We start from the raw sequence: 21,745 nt of genomic DNA, 5'->3' as shown, positions 1-21,745 counted from the left end.
GAAAATACAAAAGGTATGAATAAGGAGAAAAAATGAGGGATGTAGCAACTAAGTTGTGGAAATATCATCAAACACCACTACCGCTAGGATCCTATCGATTCTGGAAGAAATATTTGTTATTAGAAAAATCAATCTTTCATTATCTAATTATATCGCATCGCAGAGAGTGGTTTGAAGCTAGAAACTCATTGGAAATCTCTAACTGTGGAGCTATCTATAGATGGTTCAGCATCGAGATAGCTCAGTCTCAGTTAAGTTGGGCACTTCCACATATCACGATTTTTGTAAATTTATCTGAAACAAATTAAAATTCATATGTAATGAAATAACAGAAGCGCTAAAGGAAACTTGAAGGGTTTTTCTGATGAAAAATTCGTCTTCATAAGAAGATTGGTGTTCAACAAATTATGTGTAGGGGAAAACTGAAGTTAGATGGTCTTTTTGTAATAAAATAAATAATATGATGCCTCTTTTGACATTTGACACTCGTATTGAAAATGGCACGTGGTAGAATTGTTTCTGATGGAATAGGAAACGTGATTATTTAAATGCTTTTAAAAGGTCCATGTACTCCAAATCGTTGACAATGTCAAGTTAAGGTATAATTCTGGAAACATTATCAAATTGTATAGAACAACGATATCCATGGCCCAAAACCCTTAACCACATTACTTCAATATAACAATAAATATCTACCATGATTGTACGCTTATCTCCAAAACCCAAATAGCAGAGATAGCAGGTGTTATATTCATTTCGGACTAGGGAACCCAACGAGAAAATTCTACGCCGCTTTGATGAAACGCAAAAACATCGAAACTTGTCAGTGGTTATAATATATTCTTTGTAATTGTGAGCCATTAGGAATATTGATATCGACAATAAGGTCAATGGACGTAAATTATCAATTTATTTCATATCATCGCCAGCTACGGCTAGATTTTACTTGACTTATGGTTCGCAATTGGAAGTGAAGATTGTTTCATTTAGTCTGTTGGGCAATGTTTAAATAAGAACCAATAATTGCGAGCCATTAGGAATATTGATATCGGCAAAAAGGTCAATGGACATCACGGCATTCGAAGGAAATGTAATTCAATATTCGTCGCAGTATTAGTCATAATAGCAGTTGTTTTCTCCTATGAGGGACGACAGACAATTTTTTTTGGATTATATAAATTTGAAATAATCTAATAGTTGAATTGTATATGGTACTTATATTTTTGTATACTGAACACCCCTCGTAAATGATCTGAATTGATTCCATATTATCGCCAACTACGGCTAGATTTTATTTGACTCATGATTCGCAATTGGAAGTGAGGATAGATTCATTTAGTCTGTTAAGGAATGTTCAACAAGAACCAAATAGTAGCGTTCGCTGTTATTTTCTCCAGTTAGGATTAGAAACAGATTGTTACGCTGCTCTAATGGGACGCAAAAACGTCGAAACTAGTCAGTGGTTACGATCGACTTCTTCCAATTGCGAGTCATTAGGAATGTTGATATCGAAAAAAAGGGTCGATGTATACAATGTTGTTTGGCATGTTTATTACAAAGAATTAAAAATCATTAACGAATAATGTAACGACGAAAAATTATTAAGAGCAGAACGTCAACAATATGAAAACATAACAAATAACACAAAGTTAGAGAACTATGGTACCACCGTAAAAAATTCAATTCAATTCTAGAATAATTTCAATTTATGATTCCATGCTCGGCAGTGTATATGAAAAACTAATTTTCCAGAATAATTGATACATTCCATACGTAGTACTCATTTCTATTTTCGCTTAACGTTGCGTGACAAGTTGCAATTGGTTTGCCATTCCGATATATCCTTCGACAGACGTTAGACGCTTTCGATTTTTTGTGGGTTTTTGTATTATACTCTGATATGAACATAGTCAAATGAAAGCTTTTACTATATCCGACAGAAAGACAGAATAATAAATGATGTTGTGTCTCAAAAGTAGGGAAAGTAATAATATGCTGTATTGGAAATAGCAGTTTAGAATATAAATAAGATAAAAGTATGCTACAAATATGTTGATCGGAAATTTATGTTCATAACATGTGAACAGTTGGAGATATTGTGTGTAAATACGTGGGTCAACCTGGGTAATATGAAACCTTACGGAAGCCGAATATTTCAAAAAAACTCATTATATAGATATACTTGACTCCTGCGTAGTAAAATATTCATAGATTTACTAAAAAACTCGACTAGGAGTGAGTAGATGACGTGAAAATAATGCTGTGACATAAAAAATATATCTCATATGTCCCTTCGTTAACAAATAAACAGTTAAAATAAAACACGTTCTTAAAGCAAAATTATTTTTAACTTTTCACTTTTTCGATTGATACCACCCTCGTATAAAGACTTCGTTTCTTAAATAACTACATCTCGTCGAAACTTGTATCGAGTAGTAACGGTATATTTAATAAGGTTGTGCTTATTGCTTATTGCTAATAAGTGCTTATTTTTCAACTCGGAGATCGCAGGTTCGAACGAAATTTTTACGGAGACAGATTGTCGGAATTTTCAATGAATAATCAGTGGTTCAGCTCGCACTGGAGAAGCGCGTCAACGAGACTTGAATATCAAGGTCCTAGTCATTTTTTTATTTCGATATGGGTTGATTAACCAATAGAATGTTGGGCTAAATAAAAGACCTAAACATGAATCAAAGGCATTCTAGGCTATATTTTTTATTCACAAGTTTTTGACCACTGTATATTTACATTCACGTCACTCCCAATCTTGCGCCGTATTTTTCAAAAATGGAAAAATCGTGAACCATTTTCAGAATACTTATCACTAGTTTTAGTTGATACATATACATCATATTACCAACTAGTCGAAAATCAGATCAAGCTATGGAAATTCAAGAACATTCCTATTGTAGAGCTTTCCGTAGACCCCTGGAATAACTATATTAATCTTACGAATTCGTCCACGACATGGACCGTGAAGCTATTCGGTTATTAAAAATCTTAAATCTGGTGAACGCGCCGAGTGCAAAAGTTCCCGGAAAGCGTTTGATATTGTTTTGACATATATACAGCGGTTATTTTTTATTAGAACCAATTTTTAGGAGGGCTTCTTCATTTATTTATTTGTTTGTTTACTTTCTAGAGTTATTCGAGATTTTCTTTTGGGTATAAATACGTGCTTGTTTAGCAGTGAGAAGTTAGTATGTAATTCGATGTTGTAGTGAACTGATCAAATTAGTAAAAAGTAACAACAAAATATAAGTGGTGAAAAGTTAATTATTATAAATAGTGACTTAGTCTAGTTTCAGAGTGTAAATAAATTGAGTGATTTGAAGACAGTGTGTATAAATTCATCCCGCCGTTGAAAATAGCTTAAGTAAATCAGCTTTCTAGTTATGTTTTCAACGTTGGAATAAACGCATTTCTAGCCACACTTCGTATTTCAATTGGTATAAAATTGTGATTTTCCATTATTTTTACTACTTAATGCTCAATTTACCTCGTCATCCGTATTCTCACTTTTTCTGTCGCTATTTTCTTTTTCGCTTTTACTCTCTTTCGCCTGTTTCTCAGTTTTATTTACTACTTCCCCTTCTTTCTTTGGCGCTTCTTTATCGGTTGTTATCTCACATTTCTTGAGCTGATTTAGTAGCTTTTCAAGAGAAATTTGATCAACTTCGTATACGTCTTTATTATTTTGTTTCTTCGTTTCATTGTCTGCTTTTTCCAAATTAGATTTTCTGTTTATACCCATCGTTTTTGCCTTCGATTTTTCTTGGCGAGCTTTAATAGTGGCCGGGATCTGAGGAAAATACAAAAAATATGCATAATTTCAATAGCAGACGTCCCCATTTCAATAAATTGAAACAATTGCGAATTTTTATAAATTTTAAGAAAAATTTGTGTCTGTTGTTTAATCTATCAAATAGAGATTTTGTTGATGACGATACTCACTCATTCAATATTCATAAAAAGTAATGGGGATAGGAATTGTTATAAAAAATAATTGAATTACTTTCATAAAACTTGATGACGATGTTTGAACAGTGTCGTAAAACGCAAAATATGCTTAAAACTCTCCGTTAGTTTGATTAAATAATGAATAACCGGCTACAATATACAGGGTCATCAAAGTATGTGACTGATATTTAGAGTCTATAAGACAAAAATAAAGGAGAAAATAATTTTGAAGAAAATCCCAAGTTTGTATTATGATATACGGGGCCTTTAAAAAAGTTCGCATTAAGTGGAAAAAATCGATTAAAAGTCACCAAACAATCACATGTCTCTAACGGAAAGATTAATCGCAAATTAACAATAATGTTTAGCCAATCAAAGCTTGTGGAACGTTCAAGTTCTTCCCTAGCGAGCTGCTCGTGCGCAGCAGTTCAACGATCCATAATAATATGCGCCAAAAAACTTCCGAGTACGTTTTAGAAACAACGGTAAGTTCAAAAATGCGGCAGCAGCTAAATACTTTTTGGCTCTCTCGACCGCTCGATAGGGAGGAACTTAAACGTTCCACAAGCTTTGATTGGCTGAACCTTATTGTTAATTTGCGATTAATCTATGCGTTATAGACATGTGATTGTTTGGTAATTTTTAATCGATTTTTTTCGCTTAATGCAGTGATATAACTCGCATGCGAACGTTTTGAAACACCCTATATATAAAAGGTTAAACTGTGAGCATGACATGTCGCGGTTAAGACATATGTATAGTCTACGTCTCACTATATGGCTCCAAAATTCAATTGCGTCAAATCAAGATTTTTAAGTGGTTACAGAATATGAACATTCTTCTCAAACCAACAGTTGGAAAACTATTGTCGAGAGGTTCTTGAACAATCGAGACATGGAGATGCTCTTCCCATATCGGACTGCTATGGCAAGTTTACAGAACTAGGATTTATTGTTTAATCTAAATATTTTTAGCAAGAATTTTGAGACGCTTACTAATGCTTGTTACAGTTCTAAGCTGTGTCGAGTGATTGTGAATCCAGAATATCATCTGTACAGCAAATTTCTCATCACTACACTTCAAATTTCGTTAAACCAATTGAAACAAAGTATATTGGTCTTATTATCAGCCGGTTTTTGACTAAAGCTACACCGAAATAGCATATAGTTGGTTGTAAACTAGTAGTAGAGATTCGGTTACAATAGAATTGCCGGAAAAATTCCTTTCATCGTTGTCCTCTCCATGAAGTTCACCGTAGAATAAAAAACTACTGTGTGCTATCTCTTCAGGCTTTTGACCACTTTTGTAGCATCTTTCCATGTTAGGCTTATCTGTTGCAATTTTTTCTCAATGGTTCTTTACCATGATCTTACAAGTTGCCTCTTTTTCATTTGCGTCAGTTGTATGATAATTCAATGCTTGTCTGGTTAAGTTTGTTTCTGGTTTCGTAGTGTACGAATTATCAATCTCTATTTCCGCTTTGTAATCGTTATGTTTCTTCTATCTTCATCAGTTATGTTCCAAAGTGTTAATTCCTTTAACCTGTTTGATCAGAATCTTTTGCAGATAACTCATAGGCGTCTGTTGATGAACGATTTAATTTTCTAAAACATCTTTGATCACTTTTCCTCGTATAACAAAACAGATTCTACATTGGGAAACAGACTCTTGAAATACATGTTGAAGACTTGTTTATACTGTGAGTTCACAACGATTTACGCTAGGCCTACTCTTTTTTTGATGTAATTTTCAGTACTTCTTTTGTACTACGCTGTCTCAATAGTAAAATTGCTTAAATTGCTTAATTTATATTAACATCACATTCTGTTTCGGTTTTGTTGTTTCGCGATATGTTTCTGTTATTTTTCTGTATATGTTTTTCAAACAGGTGTTGCATTTCTATGAAGTCTGTTAGTGTCCTTTCACATGTGATCTTTTTCTTCGTTAAAAGACATTTGATAAGGTCTTCCAGTTGTTCAAATAGATTCTAATTCAGTACTTACCTTTTATTTTCTCTTTTACTTATTATCCAATCTATTACAATTTAACCAGGATTGGCGACAGTGCACATCACTGTCTCAATCCCTTTTCTTTTCTGTTTCGCTGTCATAATTATCTTTCGTGATGTATTTTATATCTGTGCAATCGAGACAAATGCTATTTCGAAGTCAATATAATTCAACCCGATATCTTCATTTCGTTCTGTTCTTTACTACCTATTATTCTCGATAACGCAATATGGTCAATGCAAGATACCACTTCTAAATCCATAGTAAATAAACATGTCCAACAATAATAAAATATCCTTCAGATTAAAGTCAGCTGACGCTATAAAAGCAACACCAGTTTTTGTTAAGTAGTTTTTCAATGGGAAAACCACTGTTAGTTAAATCAACTCTCATATTCTTCTAGTAGTCTAGTCTAAAGAAGTGAGGTTACGTTCAGCGCATTAAAGGTAGAAAGTTGGTTGACTTTGACGTCTAAAGCGCGTGGAAGCGGAGTCATTATCACGGTTTCTCAAGTTGCTAGCTTTGATATTAATGTACAACTAAAGCACGTCTTTTCACGTTTATTTTTTGCAACGCTTTAGTTCTGCTAGAATAACATCACTGTTTACTAATTTTCCCCTTTTGTCAGATAATTTATTGCAACTGAATTACTTTTTCTACGATATTCAGTGCTTCTTGTTTAATCTCGTTTATTTCTAGGTTAACTATTTCTTGTTGTATACTTTTGTAATTTATTTATTTACTGCAGATTTCTATTATTATTATCTTTGGTGAAATGATATTTCACGATAAGTAGCGTCAACGAGTGCACTTGACTTAAAAGTCCATAAATTACAATCTAGGAGTATTATGTTTGATTTTTCGGTAATATATCAAGTTCATTACTTACTCTTGGCTTTAATAGCTTTGCGATTTTAGTCATATCCGGTTTGACGTATGCTTTTTTTCGGCATTTAGTTTTTTCCATCTGCTCCACGTAATCGTCAAAAGATTTATTCGTCGTTTCAACATTTTTATTCAAATCTCCTTGAGAATCGACATGATGAGGAAATTCTTCCTTGCTCATTTTTTTCAGCATCGGTGTACCTGCGACTGGCTTTATCACCTGAAAAAGGTCTGACTATTAAATAACTATACTGCGCGCCTAGAGGGCGCTCTAGACGGGTGTAATAAAAAACGAGTAGTGCGTTGAGTATCTAATGTGTGACAAAAAACGTCTCAACCTCAAATTTCTCATTAAATTAAAAAAAACTCCGACTGAGTGCTATAAATTGTTGCAAGAGGTCTGCGGGGACAATTCTCTATCTCGTGTGCGTGTTTTTGAGTGGTGTAAGCGCTCCAGTGAGTTCCGAGAGAGCACTGAAGATGACCAGCGCCCGGGTCGCTCTGTGACTGTTTCAACTCCGGAACATTGACAAAAATCAACAAAATTGTGCATGCAGATTGTCGAATGGAAATCCGGATGATTGCCGAGGCTGTAAATGCCGATAAAGACACGGTTAGAAAAATTTTACACGAGGAGAAAAGTCTGTGCGAAGTTGGTGCCAAAAAATCTGACTCCTTACCAAAAGCTCTTGCGTCAACGGGTCTGCTCAGATTTACTTGAAAGGTTAGAAAAAGATCTGCTTTGAAAGGAACCCGATTTGAGTCGAAGGAAGCGGTAAAGCAAAAAACGGCACAGCTATTAAAGGCCATCACAAAAGAAGACATCCAGCACTTCTTCGATCAAAGGAAAAAACGTATGTAAAGGTGTGTGGCGAGGGGAGGGGAGTATATTGATGTGAGCATTCGAATTTAGAATAATTTATAAACTTTTGAAGCAACGAAAAGATGAAAGTAAAGTATTCAACTAGCATTCACATTAATATACATGGTATTCTTGGACTTGATGTAAAAAATTTGGGAGTGAGTAGATGACGAGAAAATAATGCTGTGACTCATACTCCTCATTCCTAACTTATAGTTGCGAAATCATAACATTTACAGGGACAACCTGTACAATGTAAATATACCAAAAATGAATTTTTCAATCGATTTTTTAACAAAAAGCTACTCCATGTTTAACTCGATAAAATTTATGGATATATATATATTTTTAGATCGTTGTACATGCCAAGAAAAAGGTTCGCCATAAAGAGACATTCTGAAGAAAATTATCATAAATTATGATTATTTGTTGAAAATACTCACAGGTATTGAAACACAATCAAATTATTCGAATTGAACTGCATACTGTTTAACATCGTTTAGTTATATGAGGAAAAAATTGAAATGTAGAAAAATATAGTTGGTTAACGTACAACTTAATAAATAGAAATAAAAAAAACTATACTAAATATTTTCAGTCTCAGAACAATTGTCAGCAAATTTCTGGCAGACCAATGCTAGTGTACAATTCAGAATTTACTGTTCTATCTGGCCCTAATGAAAGGAAGGCGACATGTCCAGTTATTCTCGGAAAACAAGCGACTATTTGCTTCGAAGTGCTTCGAACAACTTTTGTTAGATTTGACTCGTCTTGCCATATCTCAAAACTTGAGTAGTAACCCTCGTACGAAGTACTTTATTGTGTCTATTGGGTTAGGGATTTGTCGAATTTTGATTCCACGTAAGTTTGTTTGAAGCATTTTGAATGTTTTTCTATAAACAAACCTTAAATGTACAGAAGTTTGCCTTTAAAACTTTCCGGAGATGATTTATTACTTGAAATTTTTAAAAATGGGTCAAATCAGTCAATAATTTAGATTTTACATGTACGTTTCCAATTTAAATTATTGTGTATAACATATACGACACGATTAAGTTAATGTGAATTCGACAATCGTCGATTAATCATTCTCTTTTTTTTTAAAGCTTCACTCATTGGCCAGAAGTACACACAACGTTGCCAGTCATTACATTGAGCAAAATGTCATTTTTGTACATTCAACAAGGGAATTTTCCAGTTTCGTTACAGTCCTGTATAAGTTCATTCTCATTTTAATCAGTTCAAATTGTAAGTGCAGCAAATACACAAGGACATTTGATGGAAGGGCGACTTTCTAGATGTTCACTTAGGGAACAAGTTATTTTCTACGTGGAAAAATACAGAAAAGTAGCAAAGTGCTTCATCCGTGTAATAACATGTAGGAAATCGCAAAGCTTTTGAGCACAACTTGTTGTATCTAATCAATCAATAAGTTGCCATCAAAATTCCCGGGTCTGGTTTATAGATACATTAACAAAAAGGCAGTTCATAGTATGTCCTTCAAACTTTGTTAGTTTCCTTATCTATCAAATTGTTCTGACTTAATAAACTAGTACGTTAGATACAAGGGTTGTTTGAAAAGTTTCCGAGCTTAACCTAAACTTGTAAATAAAAGTTAAGTTATATATCTGTCTTGAGAGATTGTTACAAAAATTTCAGCCATTTTGTGTGCTTAATTGCAGGTCAACAATCGTATAAATTAGTCGTTGTAGAGATTTTTCTGAAAATAGTAATATTGAGCTGTCATTCAATATATGTTTTTGACAGGCAATACACATACGCCAATGAGAAAGGAGATAGATTTCACACAATTATATATGACCCAGTAAATTTTAGAAAGCTTGATTGAAATGTAGCGTTTGGAGATGGCCAAAACCGCAACATCTAGCAATACCATTCAAAAAGTTCTCCAATAGGTATTGGACGACCGTCAGGTTGAGTTTAGGAAGACAGATCTGCACGCTGAATGAACAATTTTCAGTCTTTACATGAAACCTGATTCCACTAGTACACTCTTGACATGAAAAGACATTCAGGACAGTGAATTGAAAGAGGCAATCCTGCTCAAAAAGATGCAAAGATGGTTTTGAATTGCTTTCTCATCCACCATATAGTCCAGATCTGGCCCCAAGTGTCTACTATCTATTCGCTGATCACAAAAAAATGTTCGCCAGTAAAAAATTAGTTCAGTACTAACACTGAAGCCAATTTTGAGGCGAAAGACAAAAGTCATACGACTTATTAAGTGATGATATATATGTCTAAGTTTCTTATCTATTAAAGAATATTTCTTCCACCCTGTCTGGTTCATAGTAAAGAGCTGTGCGTGAGTGATAAAATGAAAAGAGCCAAAGCATGCGCGTAACGACAATTTAATGAGGTGCTAAAATTTCTGAATGACATCGAAAAATTTTAACCCTTAATAAAATTTTTCCAACACTGATCAATTCATAAAACCAAATGACCTTGGATAACCAATTTCTGACCTTTCAGATGGTGTAATTGGTCAATTGAAAATCCATACATGGGGTGCTAAGATCGCGATTCCTTAATCGACTAACTTTAAAAAGTTAAAACGGTTTTCTAACAGGACAACGCATCTTTTTACATTTAAGTGATATCGTATTGACAAGATCTTGGTCCCAGCGACTTTTTTCCGTTTCCTAGCCTCAAATTGTCATCTACAGGAGAGAGATCTCAATCAGTTACTGCATATCTATTTCGAGGAGAAAGACGGCAAAAAACATGAATGATTTTAGAAAATTTATTTTTAACTTGCAATTGATAAAATATATATAATTGAAATATTTTTGTTTCCATGCAAAATTGTGGGTCGAAATGAATTAATAGAGTCAGTATTTTTGAAATGGATGAAGAAAAAAACGAGAAAAAAGGAACAAGCTCACCGATGATTTGAAATCCTGATGAAGACGGTGATATACTCTGCGAGGAGGCAATTCCGTCGCGGCCTTATGAACAATATTTAGCTGCTCCGTTGGAGTTTTTGTATTTTTTTTTATTTTTTGCTTTTCATCAAATATCCGGCTCGAAGGACCATGTGATTAATCGATTATTGAAATACTTTTTTATTATATTTTAAATGAATAGCCGCCACACAGAAAAACAGATTTTAATAATACTATAATGAATATAAAACTCGACGCTTTTTCTAAAGAATTACTGAAAATTAAAAGTCAGTTTTATTCCTAGCTGTTTCAAGCGCCGCCCTACAGGTGAATCAGGACCGTAACATTGAAGTATCCTCATCAGGCTTCTTAGAAATCCTTGTAAGACTAGAATGTCACACAGAAACTGCGTCACACTCGCACCGGTGTTTAGGGAAAATGGAATCTCGTGAAGAAAATAGTCAATTTTTCTGTAGTTCCAATTGCTGGTTGAGAATTGCATCCCTCGTAGTGAATTATAGGTTGAATCATAGTGTGAACACAGCTCGGCTAAGAAGGAAATTATTGTTGATTAGAGAGTTCATTCGTCAGCGCAAATTGTCCGTGAGTCAGTTTTGGACCACTTCGTCATCAGAATTCGACTCATAGCTCAAATTTAAGTGATCCATATCAGGAAAAATTTAAAGGGGGGAAAACAGGCCAAATTCGTTGAAATGCAGCAGTGAATTGGTAACGAAAACTATGTCTCAACTACGCCACAGTTTTCCCGAGGTGCCTTCCCTTGCGCTGTGCTGCCCTGCGCAAGTTCATTGCGTCTCAACTTACACCCTGCCTAAAAAAAACTTGCCACTGACCGGTACCAAGATTATATCAGTAATAAACTTCCTCTTTTTTTCCTTATTACAAAAGTAGAAATCAAAATGATGTGCTCTTAATACTTCTTTCCTACGGATGTTCAGATCTGATCACAAATAATGATGAAGTAATCAATATAAATTAAAGCTTTATAGAAAAATCTATTTATAAGTTTTCATTGTTCAACCAGAGAAATAAAAAGAAAGTTACTTAACGAACCTGCGTTTCTTGGTTTCCATAAACATTTTCGGTGAGCGTAGATTTCTTTGGTCGACGAATTACATTGGGATCGGGTTGGACGGCGACGGGTAAACAAAGAGCTGAAGGTCTCTTGAACACACCTGTCGTCAAGGATTTCCTGTAATATCTGAACAAATAAACTAATATAGTAACATGGATAAGAGTATAGATTCTAAATTCGGAAGTTGATTGCTTCTATAACAAAATTTCCTCAACCCACCCCTTTCCCAGATATCACCCTTAAAAGGTAGTGACTAAAATTGAGTCGATTGCTGCTTAGTGGTGGCATATTCAAAACGATGATGCTTAGCATTTATTAATGAATATCTTATCATTATTAATAACTATCTAATCAAGAAAACATGATCATCAGATGTCTTTTTCCCATATATGGTAAGAAATGATAATTAGCAACAACTAAACTCAGTTTCTTCGCGTGGTATTATTAAAGAAATCTTATATCTTCCTGTAACTCATATTACTGTTATGAGCTGGGTACAATTATTTTTTCAATTCGCGCTTGGATTCAACTCCTTCACTCGTTAAAGTTTTTAATCGATTCTCGGATGTAATCAGGAAAATTTATTTCCATATTCATGCTTAAAACTGATGTAAGTCAAGAACAACTATGTATGAAATCGATTTACAATTGTTTGTTGGAGTTGTCTTAATGTACTCTGATTTGCTATAGATTGCTTCGTGTCACTCTATTTTCACCAACTCTTGCTTCTTCTTCCATGCATAAACAAAATATTGCGTTACCATAGCAACGAACAATAAATTATTAGAAGTGTTAGTGTAAAATTTGACGTTAAAATAGTAAACCATAGTTAAGCGATAAATTAAAAGAAAAAAGATGTCCACCGAAATTGTGGAAATCGAAAAATTGGAGTATGGAGCCATCACCAAGTACCTACCTGTATTTAGAAGGGTTAAGAGGTAAGCAGATTTACGAAGACATGTTTAATACCCTTGGTGATCAATGCACTTCGTATGCGACTGCGAAAAATTGGACTGCAAGCTTCAAAACAGGTAAATTTTCCATTGAAGATGATGACCAATCGGGAAGGCCAGTTTCTGTGACAGTCCCCGAAAATATCGATGCAGTTCATGCCAAGATTTTATCAGACTGTCGAATTGGGCTAAAACGGATATCTGAAGCACTGAATATTTCATACGAAAGCGTTTATCATATTGTTCACGTCAATTTGGACATGAGAAAAATTGCTGCAAAATGGATCCCCAAATGTTTAAATGTTGACGAAAAGCGTGCAAGGGTAGAAGCATCGCGCTCGATCTGTGCTCGATTTTTTAAAGCAGTTACTATGGATGAGACATGGGTACCTTTCTACGATCTAGAAACAAAGCAACAATCGATGGAATGGCGACACTCTGATTCTCCAAGACCTAAGAAGTTTCGTGTCCAAAAATCTGTTGGAAAAGTTCTTGTTTCAGTTTTTTGGGATTACCATGGAGTAATCATGATTGATTTTTTGGATAAGGGTAGAACAATAGCTGGAGATTACTATTAGACATTACTGACCACTCTAAGGGAAAAGACGCGGAAAGCTATCCAAAGGTGTTTTGTTTTTGCAGGACAACGCCCCTGCTCACAAATCTTATATTTCCACGCGAAAAATTCGTGATTTAGGATTTGAATTACTAGAACACCCCCCTTATTCACTAGATTTAACTCCGCCCGTCTATCATCTCTTTTCTCAACAGAAAAGAAGTTTAAAAGGTCGTAAATTTTCTTCCAACGAGGAGGTAATAAAAACTGGTTTGCAGAACAAGAAGAAATATTTTTTTTGAAAGGTCTAGAGACGTTGCAGACTCGCTGTAATAAATGTATCCAATTAAGAGGAGAATGTGTTGAGTAATGAAATATTTTGACATTGAAATTTTGTTTGGTTCTATAGTAGGCTAAAAATTTTTCAATATATCCTCTACGAGGCCAAGAAGGAAGTCATGGACCACACTAAGCATATAGACAGGGTTATCATTCATTTCCTGGCTTACTAAGGGACGAGAATGAATTTTTGGAATAGTTCAAAATGAGTACAGATCCTACCAAATATCAGAATGATTATATTAATATAAAATACCATCTACCCAATATATTTACCCCTCAGTCCTGACTGTTTTGAGTCGACCGCACCGAGTTGACGAATCCGATTCCGTGCTTAGCTATTTACATACCTTACAAATTGATTCATTGTGCGTTCTGCTTTATCCTTATTTATTCAATCCTCTTTAGTGAAGTAATTGAAATGTGTGCAATCATTTCGACTTCGATTTGGACCAAAATATATAATAAGAACGAATTTGTCACTTACTTTGGGGTTCTTACAGTAATTGGAAGTCTTTTGTGGTTCATCGGCTTTGGGGGGTGACAATTTTGACAATTGAAATGTTCGATATTTTCGTAATTATGATATGCACTTCGGAATGCTTTCGTACCGTAATTAGCATCGTGTTGTGATGCCGTGGATACAGGGTAAAAACAAGTAGAATGGTCGCGTACGTCGGAATAACAAGGTCTGGATATTGGTACACTCGACTGGTTCATCATATTTCTATCACAGTACGATCTGTAAGGGAAATATTTTTTTTATAAAGTAGCTTTCTATCTGTATATGGCAAAATACTTATAGTAGATTCATGAAAATTTCTACGTTTGGGTTTTAGGATACGATCTTTTCAACTAAAATATTTTCAAAGATGGCCGACTTCCGGGTAATTTTGTTATTTTGAAAAAAACACCCTGTATATTAATACATTTTTGAAATCTACGTAAAATTTTAGTATACTTTTGTCTGAAAAGTTTTTCCGAAAAACGCATACTTTTAGAGTTATTAATTTTTTTTGTAAAAAATGTGACCGTTGCAGACCCTTTTAAATTATTTTTTTACTAGGATACCTTTAACGATATGAAAATAGTTTCTATACAAATGCTTTGAACAAGGTTAGACGTATTTGAATATATGTTAAAAATTTTCCATTTTATACAGGGTGTGTATGAAAACTGTTCAAAATTTAACTTCATAAATATCAAATTTCTTCATTTTTCTCAATAGAACCACCCGTTTTTTAATGCATTCAAGGGTAGAAAATAAAGCAAATTCATGTATACTTTGCTATACCTGAACCTTACCGTTGCATTAAAATAGAAAAAATCGGGTGATTATATTTAAAAGAATAAAGAAATTTGATATTTATGAAGTTAAATTTTAAACACTTTTTATACACACTATGAAGAATGAAATTTTTTTTAATATGGCCTTGCTAGAGCCACCGAACAGAAACTATTTTCATATCTTTAAGGGTATCTTAAATTGGGTCTGCAACAGTCAAATTTTTTACAAAAAAATCAATAACTCAAAAAGTATGCATTTTCTTAGTTCTTAGACAAAAGTATACTAAAATTTTACGAAGATTTCAAAAATGTATTGATATAAAGGGTGTTTTATTCAAAATAACAAAGTTACAGTCGACTTCCGGTAGATAATATTTTAGTTGAAAAGATCCTATTCAAAAACTCAAACGTACAAATTTTGATGATTTCACTATAAGTAGTTTGCCATAAACAGATAGTTTAAACTCGTAGTGAGACACTCTGTATAAATATGTTGGGTCAAAACTATTGGGACATCCATTGATTGTTTGTAAACTAAAAAGTCCACTCACTTTTGAATAAACTTTTCAGAATGTTGTTTAGAAACCAATTTTGTCGCTTTATTCAAAGGTACTACTTTAACTGGTACTATAGTTGAATCCTCGCCATATATATCGCTTACATGTGAAGATATCGGTACAGTATGTAAATTCTGTGGCGGTAAATCGGCTAAACAATCGCTATCAGAATAATCGGCTATGAATCCTTCATGCTCGTCTATATAATAATCTTGTTCGTAATTCGCAGGATATTCATATTCATATTGGGGATGACGGGACATATTACCCTACAACAAAAGAAAAAAACATGATTTTTGATTAATTTCATAATTTGTTTTGATTTTAGGTCATTTCTTATTGAAAATTGGTTTTATAAAAAGGAAGAAATATTAAATTTTCGACCTTTTTTGGTTTTTATCAAAATATGACTTGACATTGACAACTTGCCAAATTAAATTAATCAACAATGGTACTATATTATTCACGAGTGTGTAATGACAGCATTCCGTCATTCTTTAGAATCTTGTAAGTTATTGGATTGAGATGACTTGCTAGTCATTACCACTGATTATGTATAATTTCCTTCTTTCTCGAAAACTGATTCTTCATCATCTGACAGGGTTCTTATACCATCACTCAATAAGTCGTATCACTGACACATAGATGGCAACTGTCAAAAGCTATGTGTAAAATTTCATGACATTTCGCTTAGTGAGAAAAAAGTGATAGACGTTTAAGTAAAGCTAATTTTGTTATTTCCAAAAAAATTCCGTTTGTTAATTTATCATTGTTTCTTGATGAAAAACAAGATCAGCCATAGCTTTAAACATGTAACTCTGTTCCATCGAAAAGAACCATTTATTCATTGGTTTGTTGAATTTAATGTGGTTGTACAGACACTGATGATAGTAAACGTTCTAGTCATCCAATTGTGGTGGTTACTACAGAAAACATAAAAAAAGTGTACAAATTCGTTATATCTTATCGTAAATTGAAATTGCGTGAGATAGATGATGTCGTGAAGATATCAGAAGGCATTGTGTTTAAAACTATGTATCAACAGATTTTTTGCGTCGATGTGTGATGATTGTTGAAACATGGATCTATCATTCTACTCCGGAATCAAAACCTTCATCATCTGAGTGAACTCCACCGAGGCGTCCAAATACTGGGAAGGTTATGGCTTTAGTATTTTCGGATGCGCATCGAATATTGTTTATCGACTATCTACAAAAGGGAGAGACAATCAATATCGAATACTACATAGTTGTATTGTTTGAATGCAAAAATCAAGGAAAATAACCAGTGTTTCACCAAGACAATGCACTGATTCACAATACATGTCAACGATGGTTAAATTGAATGATTTACACTTCGAATTGCTTCCTTATCTACCGTATAGTCCAGATCTGGCCTCCAGTCAGTACTGAGTAATGAGTACAAAAAAATGCTCGCCGGTAAGAAACTCAGCATTAATGAAGAAGTGATTGCTGAAACTGAAGCCAATTTTAACGCAAAAGACAAATCCTTCTGCAAGCACGGCATCGAGAAGATGGAACGATTGTATTGCTCTTGAAGGAGAATAGATCGATGAATAAAATCGATTTTTTGCAAAAAAAATGATTTTTCTTAGTAATCCGACTTATTGATTGATGTGTTTGATTCACAACAATCTTGTTAATCCTAATTTTTAAGATGGGACTTTTGTTCTTGATTAATTAAATTTGCTATTTGCCAGTTTTTATTTTCTTATAATTTACTTTTCATCTATGGAGAATGTTACTAAAATGATTAATAACACTTAGTAACTTCTTATCCAGTCTTGCTAAATTCTCCTCAATGCAATGGCGTCGCCAGCTTATGACTAAAGAGGGGCAATGGGGCAATACTATGGAGGATAAAAAATATGAACGCCTGGTACAGTCGAGAATATGAAGCGTTACACTTTGGAAGTCTTTGCCTCGATGACGATTTTAATGAGAACGGTTCTAATATCAACATCAATGTATAAAACTTCACAATCCATCGGCAGCTAAGTCAAACATTTAAACACAATCATAATTATTTATTTTAACAAAAATAATATTTCATTAAAACATAACTTGCGGGGATTTATTGCAAAACTTTCAACCACTTTTTCATTAAAATTATTTATGTTTTTATTTATCAAATCTCTGTGTACACTCATCATGGCGATCTTTTGCCATGGTGCTTCTTAGCCATGTTTTTGGTCTTCTGAGGCCTCTAAAGGATCGTTCTACTGTACAGTTCGATCAAAATTTTTAATACTTTTTTCGTTTCGGGAAAGAAGGATTTATTTCTTTTAGGACATCAACAACAACATTTTCTATGTTCGGTTAATCATAAAACTGGGCAATAGAATCACAAGTTTGTTTTAGATTTTCAGCTGTCATCTGCACCAGGTGTAACTTAGATAATGCGAATGATGGCGTGTTTTCTTCAGCAAAACGTACTTCAAAGGAGGTGATAATTGAATCCAAGTATAGTATTACTTTAGACCTCTTCCAGTATTATGATGGCCTTTCTGCTGGATGATTGCTTCTACGACTTTGTTTAGTCAACAATAGCAGTTTCCTTTATAATTTCGTCTGTCACTTTTTCCGGATTTTCACGGTGGTTTTTAATTAAAAGTAAAATCCTTTTAACGTGAATTTCGAGACTTGACCATGTCCAAAGCTCTAGATTGGATACAAATTATACAAAACTAACGTGAATGCTACCTACATATTTTCACTCTGTTCAAAGGCCTTGTGTTTTTGCAAACATGATATAGTCGTGATAAAAATGACGGCGATTCTAAAAACGGATGTCAAAATGTTAATTCTGAATATTTCAGTACTTCCTGCAATATACATTAAACTTTAATTTGTCATGCGATGCGGAATTTATTAATGGATAATGAAGTCAATTGCTCGCAGGGCCTAAGGACTTTGGTCGCTTTGCAGCTAGCTACATTTTATCTCTAGAGGGGGGGGGAACTGCCCTCTGCCCCCCTTAGCGACGCTCTTGTCCCAATGTTACATATCCTTTTCGGTAAAAGCCCTTTTTCCGCACAATTGTGAATGCTTTTAATTAAAAATTTATATCTATTATTATATTTGGTAATCTAAATTTTTTAGTAAGTTAGACTTGTTAAGATCACGTACCACCTTCGTTAATTGGTTAGGTTAGGTGCCTAATATTCGATTATTCAATAAAGATGATCACAAAGTTAGACTTAATAAATTTGACTAAAGTAATCATCTATAATTAAAATAAAATATTGGGAATGAAATTTTTTATGAGTGTCCAAGTTTGGAAAGGATTATTTCATAAATTGATGTGAAATAATTAGTTGTAAATGTGTTGAACCTTCCATGAGTAGTGGGATCACGTCTAGGGTATTTCAAGTTGAACTCCAAAGCAACTTTCTTGCTGTTACGAACATGATTCCTAAACAATCGAATGATTTAGAGCTTTTTCCGAAAATTGGATAGCATTTAAAAGCAAGTTAATAATAATAATGAAATATGATTTTTCTAGAAACAAAAACTATATTCATAAGCTACACTATACAGGGTGTCCCACAACGAGTTAAAGCTATCTGTATATATGACAAAATACTTATAGTAAAGTCATGAAAGTTTCCACGTTTGAGTTTTCGGATACTATCTGTTTAACTCAAATATTTTTAAAGATGGCCAACTTCTGGTTCTACCGGAAGTCGACTATAACTTTGTTATTTTGAATAGAACACCCTATATATTAAAACATCTTCGACCACTGAGTCATTTTTTCAAGATTACGAACATAAAATTATCCGAGGAGGCTAAATCTAACGAATAGGGAGCGTGAAATAGCAGTTACAACTTTAATTCGTCAATTTTGGTCATTGCAAATACGGATTTGTGTGCTGGTGCATTATCTTGCGGAAACAGGCTTAATGAGGAATGGATTTTTTTGAAAAACGTTGCAATACGTTCGCATGATACTCATCGTTGATAGTTTGTCATTTTTCAAAATAGTCAATGAAAATAAACCCACGCGTATCTCAAAAAACCGACGCCATCACGCCACCATCAGATGGAACGGTCTATGTCTGCTTTGGAGACGTTTCTCTCTTTTCAGTCCAATTTTTTATTGTTCTTTTATTCCGGGTGTTAAGTAATGGACCCACGTTTCATCCATGGTTAGGAAACGGCACAAAAAATCAGCTTTTTTTGTAAAACAACACTCGATGAAAACATCTTCACGACGCTGCTTTTGTTTCATTGCGGAGTCATATTCAGGTTTTTTTCTCTTTCGTTTTAGCACATTTTTAGCTTTACAGGAATTAGATGCAAAAACATTTGTAGTTTTCCTAAGTTTCCAATTATATAGCGTTATTAATTCAAAACGACACGTTGTATTTGAACGAAAATCTTTGAATTTCTTAACAAATGCAAATTCGACTGGTTTAGCTCTATTCCTATTTTCAAATATTTCTTCGGAGTTCGAAAAAGGTTTTTACGGCGATAAAAATTGGAAAAACGGTCCGGTAAAACGTAAAAGCTCCACTTTTCCTAATAACTCCGGATTACTTTTAATAAATTGCCTCCGTGGCAAACGACATCGTTGATCGTTAACAAAGACGCCGGTTGTAAAATGTTGGCAATACATTTTATTACCTATTAACATGGTGTGAGAAAGTGGAGGGACTTCAAACATTTGTTAAATTGAAACAGTTCATATAAAATTTCGGTATTTCACTCGTTTCCGATAAATTTTTCGAATTCGTAAAAAAATCTTATCATTTGAAATCACGATAAATGTCATCAACTAAATTACAGCAGGTTTAAAGACTAAAGTTTTGATTAGAAGTAAAGGAGGATACAGTTGTGTTAAAAATATGAAATTACGGAGCTATAGCTAAATATTCCGCTTCCGTTTAGACCGGACGTAGTAGTCAACCGTGTTACTTCTAATAGAAGCTATTATTATTGTATTACATTACATTACATTAACAAATTCTATTTGAAATTTTAAATAAAATGTTTGCACGGAAATTAAGTATTTTCAAGATATTTAATTTTGCACATCGTTCCAGCCTTTGTCAAGGCTGTTAACCAACAAATCTTGAGTCTGCTAACATCATCAGCTACCATCATTGCGGCTTACGTAATCATAGATTAACCAGAGACCTCCTGGCCTAGGTCACTAAAGTATGGACTGAAACTACAGAGACAATGGAGATTCCAGAACAATCGCACTTGATATATCAAAGACTTTTGACATGGTTTGGTATGAAAATCTTCTAAATGGATCAAGATCATACAGTTTGTCGACCTTACTTATCGGCTGGCTTAGTTGCTTCCTCAAACCTTTGAAAGGCTTGAAGTCAACGTTGGTGTTCCCCAGGGATGCATCTTGTCAATCTCTTTTTCCTGTACATAAACGGCTTCTACCTACATCCGTAGACAGCAACTAATCACCACAATAGATACCGAACTTGAGCACATTCTGGAATGAGGTGGAATCAATCTGATTGATTCTAGATTTAAAAACCAATTTTAAACTCACTCTGTTAAAAACTCTTTCCAATACTTTTATAGACAGAAGTTAATTTTTTCGAAAAAAGTGGTTTCTTAAGCCTATAAAGGTTAATTAACCTATTTACCAGTCTCTTATCATAACCGATTCCAGAAAATTCGGCGTGGACACGTGCAGCAATCGGATTTTTAAAAATATGTCTATTAATGATAAAAGTTCATCAGTCACAGGAAAACATTTTAATATTGTCAAAAGGAAACAAATAGTTTAAAAGCAGATAAAGAAAACAAGGTTTTTATAACGGAAAAAAGAATCATCTACCAAGATCTTGAAGATTACTTTGAATGAAATTGTCATAATGTGAAATTAATGCTTAAAAAATATATCAACCTTGTAAATAAATGATGACCTAACTGAACAGATACCTGCAAATAGTGGCATTAGGCAAGGGGACTCTCTCAGTCCGCTCCTATTTAACATAGTGATGGATGAAATCATAAAACAAGTACGCAAACCAAGAGGATACAAAATGGGAAATAAAGAAGTCAAAATCCTGTGCTTTGCAGACGATACGGTACTGTTGGCGGAGAACGAGGACGATCTGCAAAGGCTACTGTACCAATTTAACAAAACAGCAAAAAAGTTCAATATGATAATATCAGTGGCAAAGACAAAATCACTGGTTACTTCCAAGACACCGATCAGATGTAAGCTTGTGGTGGATAACAAAATAATACATCAGGAAATGAAATTTAAATATCTGGGAATCGAAATATCTGGACACGGGGACGTGGAGACGGAAGTAAGAAACTAAGCTACAA

The 21,745-nt window shown here is 33.9% G+C and overlaps 1 protein-coding gene across 5 annotated transcripts in view; it reads right to left on the bottom strand.

Annotated features, from left to right (window-relative positions):
* LOC130895003 (uncharacterized) overlaps nucleotides 1-21,745 on the bottom strand; it is a 39,299-nt gene that overhangs the window by 11,366 nt on the left and 6,188 nt on the right. For 3 of the 5 annotated variants that reach the window (XR_009059417.1, XM_057802092.1, XM_057802095.1), the window contains exons 2-6: nucleotides 15,408-15,682; nucleotides 14,057-14,311; nucleotides 11,700-11,847; nucleotides 6,862-7,077; nucleotides 3,503-3,805 (exon numbers count right to left, since the gene is read on the bottom strand). Coding sequence is in view for 4 of the 5 variants with exons in the window: in XM_057802092.1 (XP_057658075.1) it covers nucleotides 3,503-3,805; nucleotides 6,862-7,077; nucleotides 11,700-11,847; nucleotides 14,057-14,311; nucleotides 15,408-15,676 (1,191 nt within the window). In the remaining variant the exon portion in view is untranslated. Of the gene's footprint in view, nucleotides 1-3,502; nucleotides 3,806-6,861; nucleotides 7,078-11,699; nucleotides 11,848-14,056; nucleotides 14,312-15,407; nucleotides 15,683-15,797; nucleotides 15,817-21,745 lie in introns of those variants that run through there. The other 2 variants (XM_057802093.1, XM_057802096.1) reach the window with 2 other exon arrangements.

The sequence above is a fragment of the Diorhabda carinulata genome, chromosome 6 (genome assembly GCF_026250575.1).
Source record: "Diorhabda carinulata isolate Delta chromosome 6, icDioCari1.1, whole genome shotgun sequence".
NCBI lineage: Eukaryota > Metazoa > Arthropoda > Insecta > Coleoptera > Chrysomelidae > Diorhabda > Diorhabda carinulata.
Note: the sequence above shows the minus strand (reverse complement) of the source record. Positions and strands in the feature narration are given on the sequence as shown.